This window comes from Macrobrachium rosenbergii, chromosome 37, assembly GCF_040412425.1.
Source record: "Macrobrachium rosenbergii isolate ZJJX-2024 chromosome 37, ASM4041242v1, whole genome shotgun sequence".
Lineage (NCBI taxonomy): Eukaryota > Metazoa > Arthropoda > Malacostraca > Decapoda > Palaemonidae > Macrobrachium > Macrobrachium rosenbergii.
Genome location: NC_089777.1, coordinates 38,991,443 through 39,017,085, shown reverse-complemented (window position 1 = coordinate 39,017,085; position 25,643 = coordinate 38,991,443). Strand labels below are relative to the sequence as shown.

Here is a 25,643-nt window from a genome sequence, read left to right as displayed (position 1 = left end):
AGCTCTCCTTATTTAAAGTTCCTTTTGCCAATTCCCCTTTGTTTTTTCAAGGGAATAGATTTCTAGCGACTACTTCCTCTTATCTTTACCTCAACTGCTTTGCCCTCCCTCCTGGATGGTGAATGTGGCTACTTTGATGTTTTGAATTAAAAAAAAAAAATTATATAAACCCATTCATCATAATTTCTAGTGCTCTCCTCCCATTCCCTCTCTTCAGGTGGAGATTGGCACAGAAGAACAGATACAATGTCACTGTAAAAAGTAGGGAGTTCACCAAGCATGTGTATAGGGATCTTTCTTTGAAATGCTTTACTTTATTGCACCTGCATATGTTCTACAGTCTTAAAAGGCTATTTCATGATTAAAATGATTGTATAAACCATTTTTTTTATGTAAAAACATATTCTCCAGAAAACATAATTAGATTCATCGTTCACATTTAAGAAACTTGGGACAAGGAATATTGTTTTTAGATCCTTTACTGCTATGGGTGCATTGGCTACACAACCCAAAAAGTCAATGGTTTAGGAGTTGTAGGGAGTAAAATTTAAATGCAGGCTTCATATTGAATGGGGCTTGTTACTACTTATGCAAATCACTAAATGACATATTAATGAGTTGGAATCATTAATATTGAAAACATGTGTTCTATAAATCAATACAAGCTCTCCAGTCAAATACTATGTGGCATACTCGAATAAGAATGTATAATAGTTACTACTATGTTAAAATTTTATGTCACTCCTTGCTTAAAGTACATTTTTCAGTACCACAATATTACTGTAATGTGAAGCAATTAGTCTTATGAAGAACTGCAACTATTAGAAAAATTCTAAAAGTAATATACAGTGTCTAAATAGCCATATAATATGATCAGTAACATGAAATAATTGGAGACTACCAGCTGTTATATTAAAATTTAAATGTGAAACAACATTGAAGTAATGTCTGATAAATCAACAATCTAAACTAATAACTAGAATTTTAATTGAAAAAAAATTTAGTCATTCTATAGAAAATCTCTTAAAACTGCACATGCAAATAACAGTCATTATTTACCAAAACTACGTAAGATTTAATAAAATATCTAATATGATCTAACGAGATTATCTAAAACTGACTGTTACCAAGGGCAGGTTTTGGTGGCAAGATCAGATTATCTATGGATAATGCTTTACCACAAACTTAAAAATTATTTATGAAACCAAATGGGTTAACTTACTGACAGCTTATAATTTATCATGTGCATTTGAGCTGTGTGGAATTTTTCATATCCATTCTATGTAATTGGGATACAGATTTTATGCCCACTAGCACTTAATTTTAGACTCTTGAACATACTGGTGTTTGTATCATCAACAATAAATTTATTTCCTGAACTGCCCTTAATTCTGTGACAAAATCTGGAAAATTTACAAGATTATACCAATGACTGAATGAGAGTAGATCTGTTTCTGAGCATGGGCATTAAATAAAGGCAATTTGCTACCTGATATTGACATGAAAATAAAATTTTTTTGTACTGATATACTGTACTGACATTTTGCCACCAAAAAGTCCTTGCATTAAATCATGACTCATGTCCTGTCCCACCTTCATGACATTAGTCCATGCATTTCTGAAGCATCAGATATAACATTCTGTATTCAACGTATATGAAGCAATTCTAAAAGTTCCTGACTTAGAATTTATAAGAGATTGTTACTCTCAAATTGAAAATAACAACTAAAGCAAAGCTACATAAAAAGGATTAAGGCAATACTGAGAGGTGCACAAATTAACTATGGAGAAATGTGCTCCTGATTGCACTAAATCTAACTGATTACACAGCTCTTACCAAAACCTTCTTAACATATTTGCGGGAAGGTCTATAGAGAAGTCCACTCTGCGAGCAAAAATTGTTTGAAGAAATCATTTTGAAATATGATGAGGTTATGGGTTATAAAAATATAATACAGAATCCTCTCAGAAATGCATGGCCTTTATGTCAAGTCTCAAAGTTCAAAAAGCTACATTAAATAGCAATATCATCTAGCATGAATAAAGGGCAAGCATTAATGTGAACCACTTACGTGGATCCATTAGACTTTGACAGAAGGCTACTATGACTACTGTACATCTTTACCTACAGATTCCTACTGTAAACTAGGAAGGGTTTCAAAGGGATTAAGCTTGAAGGGGCTGGGAAGAATATCCTACATAATCCTGCTTGCACCACAATGATATAAGTTCCAGGTACACCATGCAGTATATTCACAACATTACATATCTATACTTTAGAATAACACAGCAGCAGGTACAGAAAATGCATTACTAACACTGTTCCTCCTATCAAAAAATGTTTGGGAATACCACTAAATAACACTAGTACAAAAGTTTATCCTTGTCAAAATGTCAGTAATATACTATAATGAATATTATCAAGAACTGTTTCTAACAACTATTATCCACACAAAAACTACAGTTTACAACAATATACACAATGTAACCCCATATCCAAGATACCTGAGCATCTTGGCATAACAAAAAACAAGTACCCATTATAACTTCATGTAACTTGAAAATTTAGAAAAATAAATAAAAACCTAAACTTACCTTGTATGGAGTTGGGTTCAAATTACGTTTGTGGTCTTGTCTAAGAGTTTTTAGAGACTCTTGAACTCTGTTTCTTATCTCATCTAATGTTGGTAGGTTTTGCTGTATTTTTCCTTCCTGCCAATACAGCTGAAAGAATAAGCAAGAAAAAAATATATGAAACAGCCTTGTTTATCATGAAAACATTTTGTATCAACAAAGTGGAATCAAGTACCATACTTCCTCAGTCCTCAAAATTACCAAGAAAATGGGCTTACCATATCATAACTCATGAACAATCATCACAACTTTATTATATTCAACTGATCAATTCTGATTTACAACTTGAATGTATTTCCATTACACTTTCCCCTCACATAGTGACCAAGTTCTGTCCCTACAATCCAGTCAGTAAGCGAATTGGTCAATGAGCGAGGGGCCAGCCCCCAACAATATTTCTGGCTTACTGTACAGTACTAGTACAGACAGTTCCCAGTTACTGGTGGGGGTTCCGTTTCGACAGCGTGACGATAAGCGAAAATCCCTGATTTTCGGTTATCTGCACCTCTGTTAGGTATGTATCAGCACCGATAAGCAGAAATCGACGCCGATTTTCGACACTAGACAAGTGCTGAAAAACCGGATCGCGATAACCAGGGACTGCCTGTAGTGGGTCTGAGCACAATAAGGGCAAAGTTTACCATAATGCAACACTTAAGTGTACATATAAGCTAGGGTTACACATCAGTCTTACATATGAACCCAATCCTTTTCTGTAACTTCATTTACATAAACTTACTGACATATATATTGTACCATTTAATGTTTAAATAACCTTTAACCTATAATTTTGTTTCCACTTTGCAAATTTAAGCACTCAAAAATTCATTGTCACTGATTATCCATCAGAAGCATAGATAGAGGTGGAGAGAGAGAGAGACCTGAATTGCAGAGGTGGAAGGTTGAGATTTCCAAGGCTGTGATTATTGTCATCATGACCCTGTGTAGGCACAAGGTAAGCTTAATTTATACAAAAGCAGGAAGGACTGCAAACTTGGCTGACTGGCAATTAGGGTATCCAGTAGGTCTTTGTCCACTTACAAAAGTAAAAAATGCTCTCTATGAAAAGGCAAGAGAAATACAGCTATATAGTAGGCCACACAAAAATTTATAATATCCTTACACCATCCAAACATGTCATGACACTAAAACTTTGGGTAAATATGTAATTCAGTATGTTTAATGATAAAAAGTTTTATTAAACACATTCTGTTAAAAGGATTTTAACTGTACACAAAGCAATAGAGAAAAGGGAGGTAAATAAATCAATGGACATTATATAAAATGACCACATACAAAACAGATTGACATACATTATATAAAATAACCACACACAAAGAAAGAGAGAAAAAGGGAGCAAATAAATCAACAGACATTCATACAACAGCATGGAACTTGCAATTTATATGTACGTTTTCATGCACGCAACACTGGTTGGTCTGAGAGCGAGTTGTAAGTCCGAGTGGTCATTAACTGAGGAATGCCTAATCAATGTTTTTATTTGCAGTATAAGTAAATTTCAATATACCTGAAAGCATATAACCTACTGCCTGGAACAGAATACAGTAAATGCCATAAGAAATATGCAGCATACTTCTTAATACTAATCAAGATATATGCTTTACAATAACATATGTTACATATTTTGAGCGCCACCTATAACAACCAAAATTAATTTAATTTTATTTCACAAACACAGAAGAATGTATTGCAAGTATATAATGCCTCCCGTTAAGGGGGTAGTGCCATCAGTGCACCTCACACACTGCACCGTAGGCACTATTTAAGGTTCTTTGCAGCATCCCTTCGGCCCCTAGCTGCAACCCCTTTCATTCCTTTTACTCTACCTCCATTCATATTCTCTTTCTTCCATCCTGCTATCCACCCTCTCCTAACAACTGTTCCATAATCCAATTGCGAGGTTTTACTTATGTTACACCTTTCAGACCTTCTAATCTCAATTTCCCTTTCAGCAACGAATGACCTTATGGGTCCAAGCACTTGGCCTTTGGCCTGAATTGTATATTCCATTCCATTCCTATATTTCATGCCTTCTGCAGTTTTTAACAATATCTACAGTTAAAATATGAGGAACCATACCCTTACTAATTTTCATCTTTCCTGAATGTCAACTTCATGAGATGTTTATTGAAACATTCTGCTTTTGAACCCTTATTATATAAAACTTGATCTCTATTTATATATTACCAATAAGTCTACCCAAAAGAAATCAGTATGAAAATACAGAAAAATAATTTACCAAAACAATTCATGTTCAAATCCAGGAATGGAGACTAACCCAGCTTTGAGAAAACAATGGGTTTTTAGCAATTGCTCAGCAGTGAAAGTCAAGTACAGGCAGTCCCCGGTTTACGATGGGTTCCGTTCTTACGCCACGTAGTTCCTCACTGGGTGAACGGGTTCTGTTCTTGGCTACCACTTTGTTGGTCGCGAGTTCGAATCTCCGACCGGCCAGTGAAGAATTAGAGGAATTTGTTTCTGGTGATAGAAATTCATTTCTCGCTATAATGTGGTTCGGATTCCACAATAAGCTGTAGGTCCCGTTGCTAGGTAACCAATTGGTTCTTAGCCACGTAAAAATAAAATCTAATCCTTCGGGCCAGCCCTAGGAGAGCTGTTAATCAGCTCAGTGGTCTGGTTAAACTAAGATATACTTAACTTACGCCACGTTGTAAACCAAAAAATCATTGAAAATTGTCAAAAATCCAAAGAAAACCTTACTTAATGATTTTGGTGCATTTAAAATGATGTAATCTGCTTTTTTATTGAGTTTTTCATAAAAAAAAACTCCAAATTTTGATTATTCTGCCGTTTTGGAGCCATATTTCTTCCGTCGGATCGGCGTCGTAAGCACTGTATCCCCAGAACATGCGTCGTAAACCAGGAAATAATTTCTGATGAATATATTTGAAAAGCATCACAACCTTGGAACGTCGTAAGCTGGACCCGTCGTAAACTGCTGTGCAGAGTTCTAAAATACAATCTATCACAGCACATAAAGAATGTTTACAAGTGGGGAGATTAGGTGGAGTTTAATCCTTTCCTTCATTATCTTGAGTATGCTAGTGAACCATGACTGCATACTTTTTTTTACTATCATTAGAATACTCATTCACTACCCTAAACTATCCCTACAATTATGACCCAATTTTATTCTTTGATGCATTTCCATTTTCTATCCGGGATCTACTATTAGCGAGTGTTTAGCGTGCTTTTCCCCAACAGATGGTAGTGTGTTTTGCATGCTTTTATGACAGATCTGTAGATGTCAAATGCCCCAAGCGCTTGTCAAAATTCATTCTTAATTTTGCCATCTCACTGCCTTCCATAAAACGAACAACAAAGGAACTAGTACTGATAATTTTGAAAACCTTATGAACTTAGATTCTGAAGCTGACTCAATATCTGACTTGGGAATATAAATGTGTCGTATTACAAAGTTTAATAACTTCCAAAGTTTACACAATTTTAAAAAATCTATGTACAGTACTGCATAGTACCCTATAGTAGAACTTCTGAATAAATAAATAAAACCTGTTTATTTTTAACACATCAAAAACTTAAAGGGAATGGATTAACAGCCTACAGAGTGCCATGCTGAGCCCCTACCACTGCAGATGGCACTGTATGGGTTCCTTGCAGTGTCTCTTTGGTCCCCAGATGCAATGCTCTCTGCCTTTTACTCTTGATTAATTTCCTTTGGTCTTTCTCCACCAAGCTATTCAACTTTATCTTGCTTCAGTTTTTACATCTCAGTATGAAATGTGGTTGGTCTCTTTAAAATACTTCTTAAAAATAATGATACTAAATATAACCTGTGCAAGGTTTGCTCATTGTGTAAGAAGTTGAATAAGTCTGAGGAATACTTCTAGAAAAAAAGCACTGAACAGCTCTAACTATACCCACCTTATGTAGAAGTTCAACTTTTGCAGGACTAACATAAGCTCTTTTACTCTCTTGAAATGGATGTCTACACAGTACCCTCTCTCCTGTTATTGGTGAACTTTCTGTAGTGCGGTGCATCAAATCTATTAATGCATGGCCTGAAAATGATATTACAATGTTAGAATGAAAAAAGCTGTACCCCAGTTAATTTTACTATTGATACTGGGATTCTGATGACTCCAAATATCATTCCTATAAAATTTTTGGATACTATAACTTAAAATTGTAAATTTGACATTTTTTATTTTTCTCATTTTTCAATACTGTATACTCAAAGTACATGTCCAGTAATCAACTACAAAACAACATATTAATCAGCATTATACCATGAAAAATAAATTTACAGCAAGTGCCAAAAGAAAGTTTGCCTATGAGACAAGTTGTGGGATCCCCAGAATCTCAAGAATTGTTATGGCTACAATATTTATTTGAAGAATCATTCTGAAATTTAAAAAAGTATATATCACTATAATTTATTAAATTTTTTAGTGACCATTATGGACAATAGAAAGTTGCAGAGATAACATAAAATTCTATTATATGGAAAACCAGAGTAAAATCCATCCAACCAGGATGATCCTTAGTATATTTTACAGTAAGATTACTCCAGATTTTTGTATAACATACTCCGTTCAATTGAATCTACCTTTTGTGCCAAGGAGAATCCATTCCAGAGAGGAATTTTCACATTTACAATTGCAGCCTGAATCACTTTTTAAAGGTGTAACACAATAAAAGTATAACACACACTAAGATCTACAACTTTGGTTGTCTCACAAAAGCAGAACCACCTATGAACAGTTACTTGACAGTGACTTACATAAATATTTACTACTTTAGGAGTAAAAATTGAAATATTTCTGGAATTATAACTTAAAAACGGGACTTTTGAGTAACAATACTACTAACCTCTAAAAAAAATTATGTTAAACTTATTAACACAGTAATAATATTTGTTCTTATTTGTATAAAAATAGATGAAAGTTATACTGCATATAGACAAAAACAACACCCTAAGGTAACCAAATGATTTCAAAAGTGATAATTTTTTTGAAAAATGAGAGTACAGTATCCAAGGCCATCAATGAATTCTTTAAAAAATATTTCAATAAAAACGTTTTAACTGATAATGCATGTGTTATCACAGAAATAACCAATTTCCAATGCAAACAGAATATAAGTCAATGCTATGAAATTATAGTATTAATATAGCATTCTAAAATTAAAGACAACTTTACTATCAATTGTATGCCATCTGCTATCAACTTACCATCTGCACCATATAGTCGATAAACAGTTTTCTTTCCGGGACATGTCACTTTTTCCACATCCTGTGATAATTTTATTTTAGGAATCCCATTAATCTCAACCAATTTGAACACACATCCTAAAGCTGGCTGTCGCTGGCAGGTCACTAAGGAAATAAAAAAGAAAAAAGATAATTACCAAAGTTTAAAATAATTTTAATGTTTCCAAAATACACACTTATGCAGTGTTCTAGTCATTTCTGTACTTTATAAGGAGATGCAGAGCCATATAATTTAATGTTCTCTTTCACATATTTCAAATTCTAGTCCTACTAGGTACTAACACTTTTCACTTTACCTACCTAAATGTGTTCCAATTCCAAAGCTGTCAATTTTGTGCCCCTGTTCATTAAGACTGATGATAGTGTCTTCATTTATGTCATTACTTGCAACAATTAAAAGCTTCTCAAACCAATCTAAGTCAAACCTACAAAAAGATTTGAATATTAAGTGAAAGACTATTTTTACAAAAGCACATAGCAAAGAATCGCATGCATGGTAGTACTACTTTATATTAACTTTAGTGTCCTCAGAGAACTGACACTATAAAGATCTAATGCAGTCTGAAAAAGATGAAGCCTCTGAGGTTTGAAACTATTTATTTGGACCTAAATCCAAGAGTTCACCTCAAAATAAAGCCTATAATGAATAAAAAACCTTTCTCTGGAAGCCACAAACACCTGGACTTTGATGCAGTAATTAAGAGTGTAAATAAAGGAATAAACCTTTCCAATTCTAATAAAATATACATGTGTTCAGAGGGCAAACTTTTCCCCCAACTGTTGTATGTTATCCAATACCTATTAAACAACAGGCTACATACCATTTACTGTAAATTCATCCTCACTCCAACATATTTTCAAAACTAAATTTATTCAAAGTTCAATTAAAGTCTAAAAAACAAAGTGTACCCTTAGATAAAATACTGGTGTCTATACAGCTTACCTTTTTACCTAAATGACATTCAGTATTTGCAAGCAACTCCCCCCTGGTATTTTTTACCTGACAACTATGACAAAGTTTCATAACTGGTATAAAAGACGACTGAAATATTCCCGTGAAATATAACATACATACATTATATAAGTACAGTAAATATAAATGTGCACTTTAAAATTGATAACATACTATTAAATCTCAACTATGTACTTATCTTTCCAAAGTTTAACAAATGTGGTTATCTTTTATAAACCCTGCAGTAATAATTTTCAACACATGTTTAAAAGAGGGCCTCCTTCCAATTCATTATTATTATTATTATTATTATTATTATTATTATTATTATTATTATTATTATTATTATTATTATTATTAACCTGACTACTGAATGAATACCTAACCCTCAGAGGGCTGGCCTGAAGGGTTTTTTCTTCGTACAGTAAATATAACATCTTATTCAGTAAAAAATTTTAAAATCCTTAAAAATCTAGCAATTCAATAAACAGAATGTTCAAATTCTGACAAAATGCATGTAAAGGATGTTCCTAAGTCCTGGTTAACCAAAGGTTTTCTCCCAGAGAACTCAATTTCCACATTACTAATCACATTTGCCGAATCAATAATGCTACAAAGATACACTAGAGTAAAAGATTACACAACTTCTCTCAAATCACTGTATATGTAAGAAGTAAATCAACAATAGCAGTCTCTTAGTAATGCTTACAAATCACAAAACTATATAATGCACATTTATGAGGCTATCATACTACAAGAGAAAAGAATATTTTATGTGCCTCTGACTTGTTGAAAATCAATGTTATCATGCCAAAAATTTAACATACTCTTTTCCAACAGTGGCAAAAGTAGACCTGGCAACACAGCTAAGATATGCAAGATCTCCAGAATCAATTCGTACACCCAGGGCTTTGTACCCTAAATCATGAAGACCTAAGGCAACAGCACAGAAGTTTAAAATTCCGCTCCTGTAAGGAATCAAAAATTAACATTTCAGTTTCTATTAAATGAATAAAAAATATATACTGTACTGTGCAATAAAAAGGTTTTCACTCATACTGTATTGTACTTGGCAAAAATTTCATGGGTCAAGTCCCTGTTACACAATGACTATAAAGTACAAACAAAATTCTGGTAATGATATTCCATTCCTGTACAGAGCTTCATATCATGCAAACATCATATAAGAAGCAAACAATTACTGGCAATCATTTTATGCATAAAAGTTTCGACTCATTTTTTTATTTCATTTATCTGTTTCATGAGTAAATTTTTGTATAAAACCAAATAAGATATCAATAATTCAAGTCAACATACAACCTTCAACATTTTACAATAATATAATGAGTGAGTTTGTAGATTATGTTAGATACACTCAACAAAATGCTTTTAATATTCATGACATCAATATAGAATCCATGATACATGGAAGCTATCATAAAAATTAACATCACTGATAAAAGGTGTATATGGGACATTTAAGATCTGACAAAAGGTACAGTAAATAATGTGTTTCAAGAGCAATATCAGATACTGTATTGTAAAAAAAAATTAACCAAACAAACTAGTCCTTAGCTTCAAAAGTGTCAGAAGAGCCTTGAAAATTTCCATTCTGCAACCTATGGAAAATTACATTGAAAGAAATACCAATGAACTGAACTGGAACACTTTACTTCCTTCCTATGTATCAATAGCACACAAAAAGAAATGACAACTGGTACTGAAAACTTACAACACTCACTTTAGAACATCGTATGTATCGATTAGAGCAATGAAGCCTGATGGGAATGCGATAGCAAAAGATATAAATGCAGCAAGTTCCCCATCTGAAGCTTCTGACTGCAGAATCTGAAGCTTATCAGCCAACAGGCCCCGCCACGCGAGACTTCTTTCTTTCAAATTCATTTCTTCTCTTGTTTCTTTGTGATTCAAAACCTACGGATTCAAGGAAATATTAACACTCATAAGGATTTGAAGCCAAAAAAAAATATTCCATTTAAATAAGTTATCATTTACCTAACTTTATCTTCAATGTATCCAGATTATCATCATCATCATTAGTGTGTTTCAGTCAGATTTTCCCTTTGCCAAGTTAGATATGAAATGTAATCTCTCAACTCTCTTTTGTCTTTTACAGTTTCTGCCTGAATTCCCATCAGATCTAGGCCTTCATCTATGCCCTTTTTCCTGGTTTTCGGAGCTTTCTAACTTGTCTTTGTCCTGCTACTTTCATATCTACTACTTACCTAACTAAATGCTCCATGCCTCACCTTATCACATGCCCTAGCCATCTCATTCTCTAAGACCTCTGATTATTTTCAAGCCAGTGGTTAAAAAAGTATCCCTATAACTTCATTCACAACATATCTGCATTACAGCCATGAATTTCAGCAGTCTGTAGTCACAACTATTCAAAATGTAATGTTTCCTTGTCAGAGCCATATGTCTTTTATAGAGTGGTGCAAGCCCTGTACATGCATTAGAAATTTTTGTTCTTGTTGATGAATGTGATACAGTTCTTGCATTTACCAGTAATCTAACAAACTCTTCCCACTTTATTTTAATAACTGGTTTCTCAATACTCACTTCACAGTCCAGTTTGTTCTCAAGTTAACAAAAACGTTCTACCACTTCTAAGGCCCACCCCTCAACCATAACATGATGTTTCACCCCTGTCTGTCTTAATTGTCCTCCTCTATATTTCATGCATCAAAAGCCTCTTATTTAGTTTATATTCTGCAGTCCTGAGTGTCTCATGGCACCACTGCTATATTTAATACATAGGACTGAGTTCATCCCTACACCTCTCCTGCAGCATCAACAAAACCACTTTTCCAACTGGAATTGCAATATTTCCTCATTTTAATACATAGTATACCTAAAAATCCTTTACCTTATTTCTAATATACATAATTTTATGCTACAAAGGAAATTTATCAGCCAAAAATATTTCCAGTTCCCTAATGTATGGTCAAATTAAAAAGCTTAGCCCAGTAATGATAACTGTTAACCTGACACTTATACCACACTTGTTCTCAATATTTCATATATAAACAATGTATAAGTTACGGGTATCTTCGTGAAATCTTTTAGCACAATTTGTATTACAATAATAATACAACTGCAGGAATTTTTTAATTCTAGTAATGTATTATTATTCTACCTACATCCTGGTCTTAATTTTTCAAACATAACTACATAGGAAACTTAACATCAGTTATGGGCAACCATTTTATGAAGTTATTTACATGAATGTAAATTCAGTTGGAAAAATTATTTAAGAGTAAAGTTACAGCCAAAATGTCAGATTATATTTCTTTAGCTATGATCCATTATCCACAAAGTAATAAAAAAAAGTTTTGAAATCTTCACTAAATTCCATGTGCAATTTCACAAATAAATAGGTACCTGAAAGCCCTAGTGTCCAGATTTTTTAAAACAGATTTAATTTCAAAAGCTGAAATGGTACAGACATGTGATGAGAAGTAAATTAGAAGAGCTGCGCATTATTATTATTATTATTATTATTATTATTATTATTATTATTATTATTATGATTATTATTATGATTATTGTTATGATTATTATTATCATTATGACTATTATTATTATTATTATTATTATGATTATTATTATTATTATGGTGCTTGGCTAGCAACGCCGTTAAACAGATTTTTGGCACCAGTAAGCGGTTTATCACCACCGGTAAACAGTCTATTGGCATCAATATCCGGTTAGCAGCGCTGATACCTGGTTAGCGGCACCGTTAAGCAGTTTATTGGCGATATTATTGCTGATTTTCGGTTAGTGGTGCTAAGCCAGGATCGGAACCCCCACCGTTAACCGGGGACTGCCTGTATTATTATTACAGTAAACCGCCTGTATTCGTGGGGGATGCATACCACAACCACCCCTCTGAATAGTTAATATCCGCGAATGGTTAACACCCCACTCTAAAAACACTGATAACTGCCTATCTTGAACGTTCAAACACCAAATGTATACCTTAACCTAGCATCATACATCAAATATAACTTAAAACTATTATCCTATTACTGTATTAATCTTTGAAATGATATTAATATCACTTCAAAGTCATCGTAAACATTTATCCTAAAAAATATATACGTATGTACTTCTAATCCTTCCAGCCAATAACAGAGAGAGAGAGAGAGAGAGAGAGAGAGAGAGAGTATATCTTTCTGTCAACCACTCTCCCTTTCTTTCTATCCATCTATCCCTCTCTCACATTCTGAGTATCCTATGGAGAGAGAGAGAGAGAGAGAGAGAGAGATTTTTCAGTATCCTTCATAGTTATTTTATTTGACCACCAAGTGGGCAGCATTTTCTACCCTTCGCAGTCAATACATATCAAGATAAATTGACAGTTAGATTACATCCCCCCCTCACCCCACCCTTCAGAAAAGACTGGAAATCGATATGTTTTCTTTTAAAATTTTACATAATTTACTATGGATATGCATAAATGTTGTAATTACTATAGCACAGAAAATATAAAAAATTAATAATAAAAAGCAAATAAACATACAATATATGTTACATATGCATAAAAAATCTATCTCAGTGAGAGAGAGAGAGACTCTTCAGCAAGGTGCTAACCCTTTTTTCTTTATGATTACAGTTACATCTTCATCCCTCCCCCCAAGTCGAATATAGAAAAAGGTCAGGGATTGAACTAAAATCTTACTAATCCACTATATTTTTTTTAATAAATTGATATTTTGCTTGTTTACATTAATATTAATATTTGAAAATTAGTAAATCATTTATTTATGCAAAACAAATATACATATATAATACACATCATAAAAATTCTCTCATCTTAGTACGAGAGAGAGAGAGAGAGAGAGAGAGAGAGAGAGAATTATTATTTTTATTATTTAATCTTATTAAACTAATATTCATATTTGAAAATTAGTACTGTAAATCATTATTTTATCATAAAATGTATATGTACTTACGATACAGTACAGTATTTAGCAACAAAAACAATATGAAAATACAGAATACTGCTCTACGAAAAAATCCACAAATGGGTGAGTTTTCCCACAAATAATTTATAGATAGGTTCAACAGAAAATTCTGCAAATTGTTGAGTCTGCGAATCCGGGGGTTTACTGTATTATTATTGTGGTATTGAAGGTGATAGCTGAGTCAGCAGCATTCAGTATGTATTGACTTTTCTCTATTTTTCTGATAATTGATTTTTCTAGGTTACTGCATTCTGCCAGTAACACGCTGATGCTCGTCATACTTGGAGAGGAAAGCAGGTTGCAAAATTGGATGGTTTTATTTCCGATGACTACACTTTTATTAGTTACAGAGTACGATGGTAACTGAAATCAGGAGTCCATCTGCTGTGAAGTTGTCCTTCAGGAGAAAGTCTTCTTCAGCATTAATTGAGGCCACGTTTCTTTCACTCAGGCTCTGATGAGCATGATCATGCCGAAAGACAGGAGTAGACTGTCATTTGTGATGAGTCTTGCTTGTTATATACGAGAAGGTCAGCAGGAGGTCCAATTAGGCTGCCCGCTGATTGGCTGAGGAGATTTCCTAATAAGCCAAAAATTTATCATTGATGGTCTCGCTATTGCAGCCTTGCTGAGCGGCGGGGCTGGTGTGTGACATCTTTCCCTGGTATTATCCAGCAAATATTCTGATTGGGCACTGGGCGGCTTGCAGAATCTCTAACATTACCAAGAGTTTCTCATTCGGGATTGTTGCTTCTCACCGTGTCTGACGCCACTCTATCAGTTGCAGGAGAAATAGGCCACCTAATACTGATGGGCAGGAGGAATACCTCTTAGGTGGTATTTAATAAGGGCTTCTGCAGCTGTAGGTGCCTTGGGTCGGGGGCCTTTCCGATTACTTCTTGTTCCCCAATTTTGCATTCCTTGTGATGTTAGAATGGTGGGCATCTCTAACATGGTTTTTATGGCACCTTCTTGAGGAAGACCAGAGATCCTCTTTGCCAGTTTCATACCAATATAGTGCTACCCCGCTTTTTCATGCTTCATTTTGTCGCAGATTTCTATGGAACATATCTTTCATTTTTCTGCAGGAATTTTCACCAATTCGCAAATTTTTTCTATGGACAGTATATCTAAAATTATCACTAATTCACCTTTTATGTAGAGCAACACTATTTATTCACTAACTGCAGTAACGTATTTTTTCATATTGTGTTTGTGACTAAATACAGATTTTTATGATAAAAATGATTTACAGTGTACTTTATACTGCACTACTGTATCTGTTAAGTTTGTTCCAGGTTGGGCCCTAGGTTGAGCATAACAGGTGAACGATCCCCCCCTCTCTCTCTCTCTCTCTCTCTCTCTCTCTCTCTCTCTCTCTCTCTCTCTCTCTCTCTCTCTCTCTCTCTCTCTCTCTCTCTCTCTAAGGGTAATGTAAAATTCATTTGAAATGATATTACTGTACATAATATGACAGAGCATATTATACAATATCTAAAATGTTCACTAATTATTTTCATTTTATTTTCCAGTAAAAGGAGATTGGAAAATAAAATTAAAATAATTAGCGAGTGTGTTAGATACTGACAGTATGCTCTATCATCCAAAAACACTTTACAGTAATATCATTTCAAATACAGTACATCCTACATTACTTTCAAAGTGAGAGAGAGAGAGAGAGAGAGAGAGAGAGAGAGAGAGAGAGAGAGAGAGAGAGAGAGAGAGAGAGAGAGAGAGAGAGAGAGTCGTACCCCTGTTATGCTCAGTCTGGGGTCCAACCTGGAATAAGCTTAACACATACAGTAGTACAGTATAAGTACACTGTAAATTATTTTTATCATAAAAATCTGTATTTAGTCACAAACACAATACAAAAAAAAAAGTAATTAGTGAATACACAGTGTTGCTCTATGAAAAAAAAGCAAATTAGTGATAATTTAAATCTTTTTTACCAATGTAAAAGGAAAATGGGACGACTTCAATACTATGGGAGAAAATGGCTATGCTTATATATATACAGGGATAACTTGATTAGTTGTCAAATGTTCTGTACGACAGATTTATTTAATTTGCATTAAAGATTTATTTACAGTCAACCGCTGCCTATTCGCAGTTCTGGATTCGAGGACTCACCTATTCACAGATTTCTCTATGGAACATATATCCACATTATTTGCAGAAAATTTGCCTATTCACAATATTTTTCATATTTTCATGACTAAATGCACTTTTTGTGATAAAGCTATTAAAATATTCAGGTATAAGCATTTTTTTTTTTTTTTTTTGGTGTTTTGAGCTATCAAAATGCAGTGATAAGCATTTTTAGAGGGGTTTTAAGCATTTGCAGGTTTTAGCTATTCGCAGGGGGGTAGTGGTACACATCCCCCGTGAATACCGGGGGTTGGCTGTAATTTGTATTAAACATTTTATACATATTTCGCTGTGTTTACATTAATATTAATATTTTAAAATTAGTAAATCACTGTTATAAGCATTTTAGGGGCTTATATACTTAAGAGTAACAGTTAGACTTATGGTGTTTTGGGATGATCGTTTGGGGTGTATTTTTGTTTGAATTGTTATTAAATTATTTTAGTATTATAATTTAAGGTATATTTTTGTTTGAACTATTAAATTAGGCAGTAAGCTTTAAAAATAGACAATTATAAGCATTTTAGTTTAAGGGTACAGGGTATTTGGTAGTTATAAGCAGTTACAAGCAGTCCCTGGTTAACAGCGGGGGTTCCGTTCCTGGCTGAGTACCGCTAACCGAAAATCAGCAATAATTAGGACTGACAAACCGCTTAACAGCGCCGTTAACCGGATATCGGCGCTGCTAACTGGAGATCGGCACTGATAAACTGCTTACCGATGCCGATAAACCACTTACCAATGCCGATAAACCCCTTACCAACACCAATAAACCCACTTACTGGTGCTGAAAATCATTTACCGGCGCCACAAATCGCTAGACAAGTGCTGTAAAACCGGACCACCAGTAAGCGGGGACTGCCAGTATAAGCATTTTTAGAGGGGATTTTGCATTTCCACGGAATCTGCATTTCTACGGTGGGTTCTGGAACCTATCCCTGCAAAAATGTGGGGGAGCAATGTACAGGAGCCAGGACATCCATGGACTGGGCATTAGGACTAGTATGCCACATTAGCCTGTTTAAGATGATGATCTCTCATTAGTGGGGCTGAGTTGTTCTTCATAATCAGGTTTCTTGTTTGGCTGTTTCAATAATAAATGACAAGATCAAGCCAGACATCAGGAGAAGAGATTCTGCGAGCCACCCGGTGCCCAATCAGAATACTGTACTGTACTTGTTGGGTAATACCAGAGCATGACGCCACACATCAGCCCCGCTGCTCAGCAAGGCTGCAGCAGTGAAGCCATCAACAATAAATTTTGGCTTACAAGGAAATCTCGCCAGCCAATCAGCAGCATGAATTTTCCTCCCCAGCCAATCAGCAGGCAGCCTAATTTGACCCCCTGCTGACCTTCTCGTATATAACGAGCAAGACTCACCACAAATGACAGTCTACTCCCCTCTTTCGGCGTCATGCTTAGTGGAGCCTGAATGAAACATGGCCTCGATTAACACTGAAGAACACTTTCCCCTGAAGGACAACTCCACAGAAGACTTTCCCCCCAATTTTTGTTACCATCATACTCTGTAACCGATACAGTAGTGTTTTCATAAGAAATACAACTATCCAATTTTGAGACCTGCTTTCCTCTCCAAGTATGACGAACATCAGTGTGTTACTGGCAGAATGCATTAACTTAGAAAAATCAATTATCAGAAAAATAGAGAAAACTCTATACAAACTGAATGCTGCTGACGCAGCTATCACTCTCAACACAACATGTTTAAAAGAGAGAGTACTACCTATTTATATTATTATTAATTATTATTATTATTACTGTTATTATTATTGTTATTATTATCATTATTATTATTATTACTGTATTATGTAGTGTAACCTGACCATTGAACTAATTCTAGCTCTCACAGGGCTGGCCTGAAGGATTTATTATTATTAATGATAACATTTTGATTTTACTGATTACATTCCAGCTTCTTAAAAATTTCCTTTAACTAATTTGTTTCCATACCTCGATATAGGTTGTCAATTATATTTTGGACATTCACAGAAAATCATGTGGGGTATTCATCAAAGATACTGTATTCCAACACTGTGCTTGATCTGTGCTAATTTGTTCACATCATGTTCATTAGTCCATTTAGTCTTCCACTTACTGAAGCAGGCATGAAAGTAGTAGGGGCAATGACCAGGAGTCACATTAGATCATCAGGGAAGGTATATACATGAAGGCCTGTACCAGAGGATTATTCAGGCAGAAAGTACAAAGAATGATGAGGGGAGAAAACCCAAAAAATCATCTAATCCCACAAAAATGCTGTACCACAAGTGCACTCTCGGAACTTGTTTCGTATTAACTTCAGCCTTAATTGCATCATGCATTTCAAAAGAATGTGACATTATGAAGTGAGAAAATTAAAAAAAAGTAATTACTGAGGCCTATAACTGTACTTAAAAGATAATTAACATGCTCACCATGCAACAAAAGTTAAGTTAACCACACTGAAGACCATGATAAAAATCTACAGCTATCAGTTATCATAATCAACTACAAAAGAGATACAGTACTGTACTTAGATCTATATAATTTTATGAGCATTAAGCTTAAGATCTAAAATTAAGGACAATGTAAGGGCATCTCTGGAATTTCATAATCTGCTATTAACACACACCTCAGTTTCCAAATCACCTAAACAGGAATACGATGACACGTAGGAATGTGCATGGGTGCCTTTCACTGGAATGTTGTACAGCTTCCCAGCCAAAACATTACTGGTACCATCAAAACCACCTGAAAGAGAAATTACTTCAATAATCATACAGAAAATTATACCAATGACCATGACAGAGTTAACACACAACAGAACAATACACTGTAAGGGGAAGGCAGAATTTTCTATATAACTGTAGCAATAAGGTATTAGTAAATCATTTTGGCAGACTGATGATTCAGAAGTGGAAACTCAGATTTTGTTACTGTACTTAATGGACTTGCCCAAGTCCAATAAAAATTATAAAAATATTTTGCACTTGTCGGAGAATTCCAATAAGTACAACAGGTTTATCAGACAGTAGACCAAGGTTTTCTTGTTCGTGCTTGTGAGGCTGGATGGTAAATAAATGAATAAATGCACTCATGTTGACTGATGCTTTCTTGGCTGTGCTTGTGAGGGTTGATAATGGGCAAACACACAAACATACACATAATGAGCAAACACATACATACACAACCAACTTTCTCTCTCCATTATTTATTTTGTTTTTTTTTTTGCATTAATTAATGCAGTACTGTACTGTACCATAATGAATACATTAATGTAATGTTATACATTTTTCAGTATGTGTCCAAGTGTTCAGGGTATACACACACGTATACATTATTTTAGGATAAAATACGCACTTGGAATGTTTTATTTATATTGTATTTGTTTTGCATACAGTGCTTTACACATCTTGTAAGCATAAGTAGGTAGGGGTATATACACAAGTAAAAGCAATTCATTTTGCATATATATATATATCTGAAATCAAATGATAACTAATTCAATACTTTAAATGGGATGAGAATACAAAATACTGGTTAGGATAGGTTATTAGATACTTGCACTAGACTATAAGCTATGAGAGTTAGTCCAATGGTACCCTATTAAGTTAGTCTTTGTACCTTAGCAGATTACAGTACCTAGTGGAGGGGGCAGACCCCAAGCTATCAGACAAGTTGAGGTGACACTGTATTAGATTTTCACTGTGCTAACCTGAAGGATTAATTCTTAAACCTTTTTGTCACCAGGCCTTGGCGAGTCCTGTCTGTTACATGCCAGAGCTGTGATAAGTGATATTTAAATTTATAAGCTGTCTATAAGTTACTGTTCATGCTATGATAGTCATTCTGGTGTCATTTGAAAGTAGAATATTTAAAAATACTTAAATGTGGTGTTATAAAAATACATAATTGCTATTTACTACAATCCAAATATCGACAATTCTATACATGACTGTCTTAGAAAGGATTAGTATGGCTCAGTCACAGGATTCAAAAGCTTCACTCGTTATTTGTGGAGACTGCAATGCAAAGCAGAGTGAGTGGTTTAATTCATATTAAACAGATCACCATTGCCAGTCTGTTCTTGAGTTCTGTGTATCCTCTGATTTTGTCCCGCTAATTGAGGAACCCATGCATATTTCTGCTAATAGATTAGACCTCATATTCACAGATGTTCCAGCTATTGTGAAGTCCAAGGTCTGTGAGTATAAAGGCACTTCTGATCACTGTGCCATTAAGATGGACACAGTATCTGTCAATCAGTACTACATTCCTAATTCCACCATTGGAAAAATGGTCTGGCTGAAATCTAGAGCCGATTGGGATCTCATTATTGAAACATGTCAGGCACTTATTATTTCGGATGCTATATCAGATCCAAATCCCAAGAAGAAGCAAAATGAAATGCTGATGGCTATTTTAGTAAGGTATGTCCCTAGAAAGGCACTTAAATTCAAGACAAATGACCAGCCATGGTTTGATAATACATAAAGAAAAGCTTATCATGACAGAGACCAAATTTAACACATGGAGACGAAAATGTTAACATATCAAAAACGAATAAAAAAATTCTTGCAAGTTCTGGCAGTGGCAGATATTCAGTGTTAAAAGTTTTTTCCTTTAAGAAGTAACTTATAGAGTTCAATTATAATTTACTTTTCATGGGCAATAAATTTATATGTGGAATGCAGAATTCAGATAATGATCAAACAATCTTTCTTCCAGTACTCACTACTCTGAGAATTAAACTAAAAGACTTTTTCCTCAACAAAGACCTAACACACTAACAAAACAGCGAAATAACATCTATAAAATAGAAGTTACCAGTGAAAACCTTACATGTAAAAAACTAGAAAGCATCTTCACTCTGAACTACATTCTATTCTCTGTTCTTTGTAATCATTACAGTTCATTTACTCAGAATGTATTCCCCAAAGAACATTCAGTGATATACATTTAAGAGTACTGACAAGAAATCTTTAGTGAAACAATATGCAGAAAGAAACATTTGAGATCCAAAGAGCAAAACTGTCAAAGGAGAATGTATGAGACAAAACACAAGCATACATGAGGCACTTACATTATATTGCATAAAGTGACAAGAGTCAGTAACACAAAACTAATGCATTATGATCATCATAAAACAGTTTAACCACTGTGCCATAGCTTTAGAATTGAAAAGTATGTGTGAATGTTTTATTTTCATATAAGAGCAAGGCAACATTAAAAAAAAAAAAAGTTGAACAGCTATAAATGTGTATGGTCCAGAGGAAATGAATTAAAAGCTAAAGATAGAAAGCAATGTAGCTGAGGGGTGATGGGATGCTACAAAAAGTCTTTGGTGTAGTTTACAGTGCACTGCACAAGGCACACTGCAAACAGTATTCCCCCAAAGAGAATACACAAAAAAGGGGTCAAGTTCTTTCCAAAGACAAAAATTATAATCTTTAGACTGTAAATTACTCACCTATATATGCATACTTGGAAGCAGACAATCCACCATCAGGTCCCTGAGCTCTTCTTAAACCAAACTCAAGGAGGTTTATCTTTCGTCCAGCAGCCATTCTATATCGAGCAGCATTTGTTGCAACTAGACTGGTAAGAAACATGATGATGATGTAATAAAACAGCAATAAAAGTGATTCCACAAGGAAAATAATGTCACACCTATTACCAAACTACCTAATTCTCACTACATACCCACAGAGATGCTCATAGATGAGTAACCACCTGTAAAAAAATTCACAACATCCTTCAAGTTACAGATGCTCCTCTACTTACGAACTTTCAACTTACAAACTTTCAGATACAAACAACCGTGATCGTAAATTAAATTTTGTTCGGAGCATTCCAGCCACCAGCCGTAAGTTTAAATTTTGTATTGCGTGCCTTGGCTTAGTTATAATTTCTGCCGCTACCGTGCCGAACAGCGCCGTAGCTGACGCCAGTACACTGTCCCAAACTCCCAAGCCTATGCAAGAGGTTAAGACATCATCTCTTGTGCTCCGATTTATTTGTGTGATTTTATTGTGAAATAATTAGCACATCCGTTATCTATCATGGCTAATGGCAAGTGATGATAGTGGTAGTGGTAAAAAGTAGCATGCTAAAGTGGCAATAATAAAGAAATTAGACAGCGGTGAAAAAATGGTTGAGGTAGCAGGGCATTATAACATGAATTGCTCGACTATTGGCACACTTTTTAAGAACAAAGATAGAATTATGGAACACATAAAAAGGGCTGTAAGAGAAGGGGGAGGGTGGTACAAGAAATGGAAAAACTTTTGGGTATCTGGATGGAATATCAGAGACAAAGATGTGTACCACTCAGCCTCAAGCTCATTCAGGAAAAGGCTAAAAGCCTTTTCGATGACTTGAAGGCTAAGGCTGGTGAAAGCACTGAAGACGACACATTTGCTGCAAGTCATGATGGTTTCATCGTTTCAAACAACGTGATAACTTGCATCACGTGTCCATTAGTGGTGAGTCAGCGAACACCAACAAAGAAGCTGCCGAAAAATTTCCCGAGCTACTCAGGGAAACAACTGATAAGGAAGGTTATTCTTAAGGTTATACCCCTCAGAAAATTTTTAATATTGATGTGACAGGCCTTTTCTGGAAAAATGCCGGAAAAAATGTACATCAGCTGTGAAAAGATAATGATGCCAGGATAAGGCGGCAAAGGATAGGCTAACTTTACTGCTGGGTGGCAACGCATAGGGAGACTTGAAGCTAAAACCTCTCCTCGTGTATGTGCAGCAAATCCACAGGTACTGAAAAATATCACAAAAAGTTCTCTACCCATGATCTGGATGTCCAGTAGCAAAGCCTGGGTTACTCTTGTTTGAAGACTAGTTTTTTCATCACTTTGTTCCCGAAGTCAAGCTGTACTGCTGTGAGAATGGGATTCCTTTCAAGATTCTCTTAATTTTGGATAATGCCCCTGATCACCCACTACACTTATATGATTTCCATCCTAATGTTAAAATTGTTTATTTACCCCCTAACATAACTTCACTTATTCAAACCAATGGATCAGGGAATAATAGCAAATTTCAAGAAATATTACACTTGCCGTACATACAGGGGCAAACATTAAAGGAGGTAAATGACCCAGATGTGATCTTACGTGACTTCTGGAAGTGTTACAAAATTTACAATTGTATAAAGAATACTGATGCTGCATGGCATGAGGTGAGTAAGGTAAACATGAATGGAGCATGGAAGGTCTTATGCCCACAGTTTGTAAATGACTTCAGGGGGTTTAACCCTTAAACGCCGAGCCTCTATTTACAAAAACGTCTCCCATATGCCGGCGGCGTTCGGGAGCTAGCGCCGAAGCGGAAAAAAAGTTTTTTTCAAAAAATCACAGCACGCTTAGTTTTTAAGATTAAGAGTTCATTTTGGGCTCCTTTTTTTCTCATTGCATGAAGTTTAGTATGCAACCATCAGAAATGAAAAAAATATCATTATCATATATAAATATTGGAATATATGACAGCAAAAAAAAAAAACTCATATAATTGTATACAAATCGCGCTGTAAGCAAAACAGCTAAAGCTAATGAGTTACTTTTTTTTAGTTGTATTGTACATTAAATTGTGATGATTTTGGTATATAACAGATTGTAAAACGATTAAAGCAACACAGAGAAAATATTATCACAAAATGATGCATGAATTCGTAACGCACGGACGTAAAAAAGTTTTTTTCAAAAATTCACCATAAATCGAAATATTGTGCTAGAGACTTTCCAATTGTTTCAAAATGAAGGAAATTGATTGAATATTACTAGACTGTAAGTTTTTTAGCTTACAATTGCAGTTTTCGACCATTTCAGTCGAGTTAAAGTTGACCGAAAGTCGAATTTTTTCTATTTGTCGTGATTTATATGGAAATATTTCAAAACTGATAAAAGCTACAACCATGAGTTATTTTTTGTTGTATTGTACATGAAATTGTGCACATTTTCATATATAAAACTTTATGTAACGACTAATTTAAAGCGGTGCAAATATTACGACAACGAGACGAAAGAATTTCTGAGATGTTCGGCCGAGTTACCGCGCAGACGTAAGGAAAATGTTTTTTTAAAAAATTCACCATAAATCGAAATATTGTGCTAGAGACCTCCAATTTATTGCAAAATGAATTTAAACGATTGAATATTACTAGAATGTAAGAGTTTTAGCTTACAATTGCGTTTTTTGACCATTTTGGTCGAGTTAAAGTTGACCGAAGGTTGAAATTTTGGCAGTTATTGTGATTTATGTGAAAATATTTCAAAACTGATAAAAGCTACAACCATGAGCTATTTTCTGTTGTATTCTACATGAAAGTACGCACATTTTCATATATAAAAGTTTATGTAACGACTAATGTAAAACGATGCAAATATTACGACAACGTGACGAAAGAATTTCTGAGATGTTCGGCCGAGTTACCACGCGCAGAAGTAAGGAAAAAAAAATTTTTTCAGAAATTCACCATAAATCGAAATATTGTGCTAGAGACTTCCAGTTTCTTGCAAAATGAAGGTACATGATTGAATATTACTAGAATGTAAGAGTTTTAGCTTATAATTGCGTTTTTTTACCATTTCGGTCGAGTTAAAGTTGACCGAAGCTTGAAATTTTGGCAGTTATCGTGATTTATATGAAAATATTTCAAAACTGATAAAAGCTACAACCATGAGTTATTTTCTGTTGTATTCTACATGAAATTGCGCACATTTCCATATATCAAACTTTATGTAACGACTAATATAAAACAGTGCAAACATTACGACAACGTGACGAAAGAATTTCTGGCGCGGACGTAAGGAAAAAGTATTTTTTCAAAAATTCACCATAAATCGAAATATTGTGCTAGAGACTTCCAATTGGTTGCAAAATGAAGGTAAATGATTGAATATTACTAGATCGTAAGAGTTTTAGCTTAAAATTGCGTTTTTTTACCATTTCAGTCGAGTCAAAGTTGACCGAAGGTTGAAATTTTGGCAGTTATCGTGGTTTATATGAAAATATTTCCAAACTGATAAAAGCTACAACCATGGGTTGTATTTTGCTGTATTGTACATGAAATTGCACACATTTTCATATATAAAACTTTATGTAACGGCTAATACAGAACAGTGCAAAAATTAAGACAAAATGACGAAAGAATTTATGAAATTTTCGGCTGAGTTACCGCCCGTGCATAAGAAAAAAGTTTTTTTCAAAAATTCACCATAAATCGAAATATTGTGCTAGAGACTTCCAATTTGTTGCAAAATGAAGGTACATGATTGAATATTACTAGAATGTAACAGTTTTAGCTTAAAATTGCGTTTTTCGACCATTTCGGTCGAGTCAAAGTTGACCGAAGGTTGAAATTTTTTGTTGTCGACGTACGGTACGTCCACTCGGCACCCAACAGACAATTTTAGTCGACGTATGATACGTCCAATAGGCGTTTAAGGGTTAACTAACTTTATACTTTAAATTTTGCAATGGCACTAACAGCTCTTATTTTACTCTGAAACATCAAATCAAGGGAAAAGGAAGCTGGAATGAATTTGTACATAATGGCTTTTATCTTATAAAACACAATTTTCCTGCACCACACAGAAACAAATTATAATTGAGGCGCCTG

At 34.5% G+C, this 25,643-nt stretch overlaps 1 protein-coding gene across 1 annotated transcript in view; it reads right to left on the bottom strand.

Annotated features, from left to right (window-relative positions):
- The window catches only part of Naprt (nicotinate phosphoribosyltransferase), a 130,454-nt gene that overhangs the window by 5,647 nt on the left and 99,164 nt on the right, over positions 1-25,643 (bottom strand). The window contains exons 5-12 of the mRNA XM_067082079.1: positions 21,478-21,605; positions 18,640-18,758; positions 10,603-10,796; positions 9,689-9,829; positions 8,210-8,334; positions 7,871-8,014; positions 6,562-6,698; positions 2,596-2,724 (exon numbers count right to left, since the gene is read on the bottom strand). Of these exons, the coding sequence (XP_066938180.1) occupies positions 2,596-2,724; positions 6,562-6,698; positions 7,871-8,014; positions 8,210-8,334; positions 9,689-9,829; positions 10,603-10,796; positions 18,640-18,758; positions 21,478-21,605 (1,117 nt within the window). The remainder of the gene's footprint in view (positions 1-2,595; positions 2,725-6,561; positions 6,699-7,870; positions 8,015-8,209; positions 8,335-9,688; positions 9,830-10,602; positions 10,797-18,639; positions 18,759-21,477; positions 21,606-25,643) is intronic.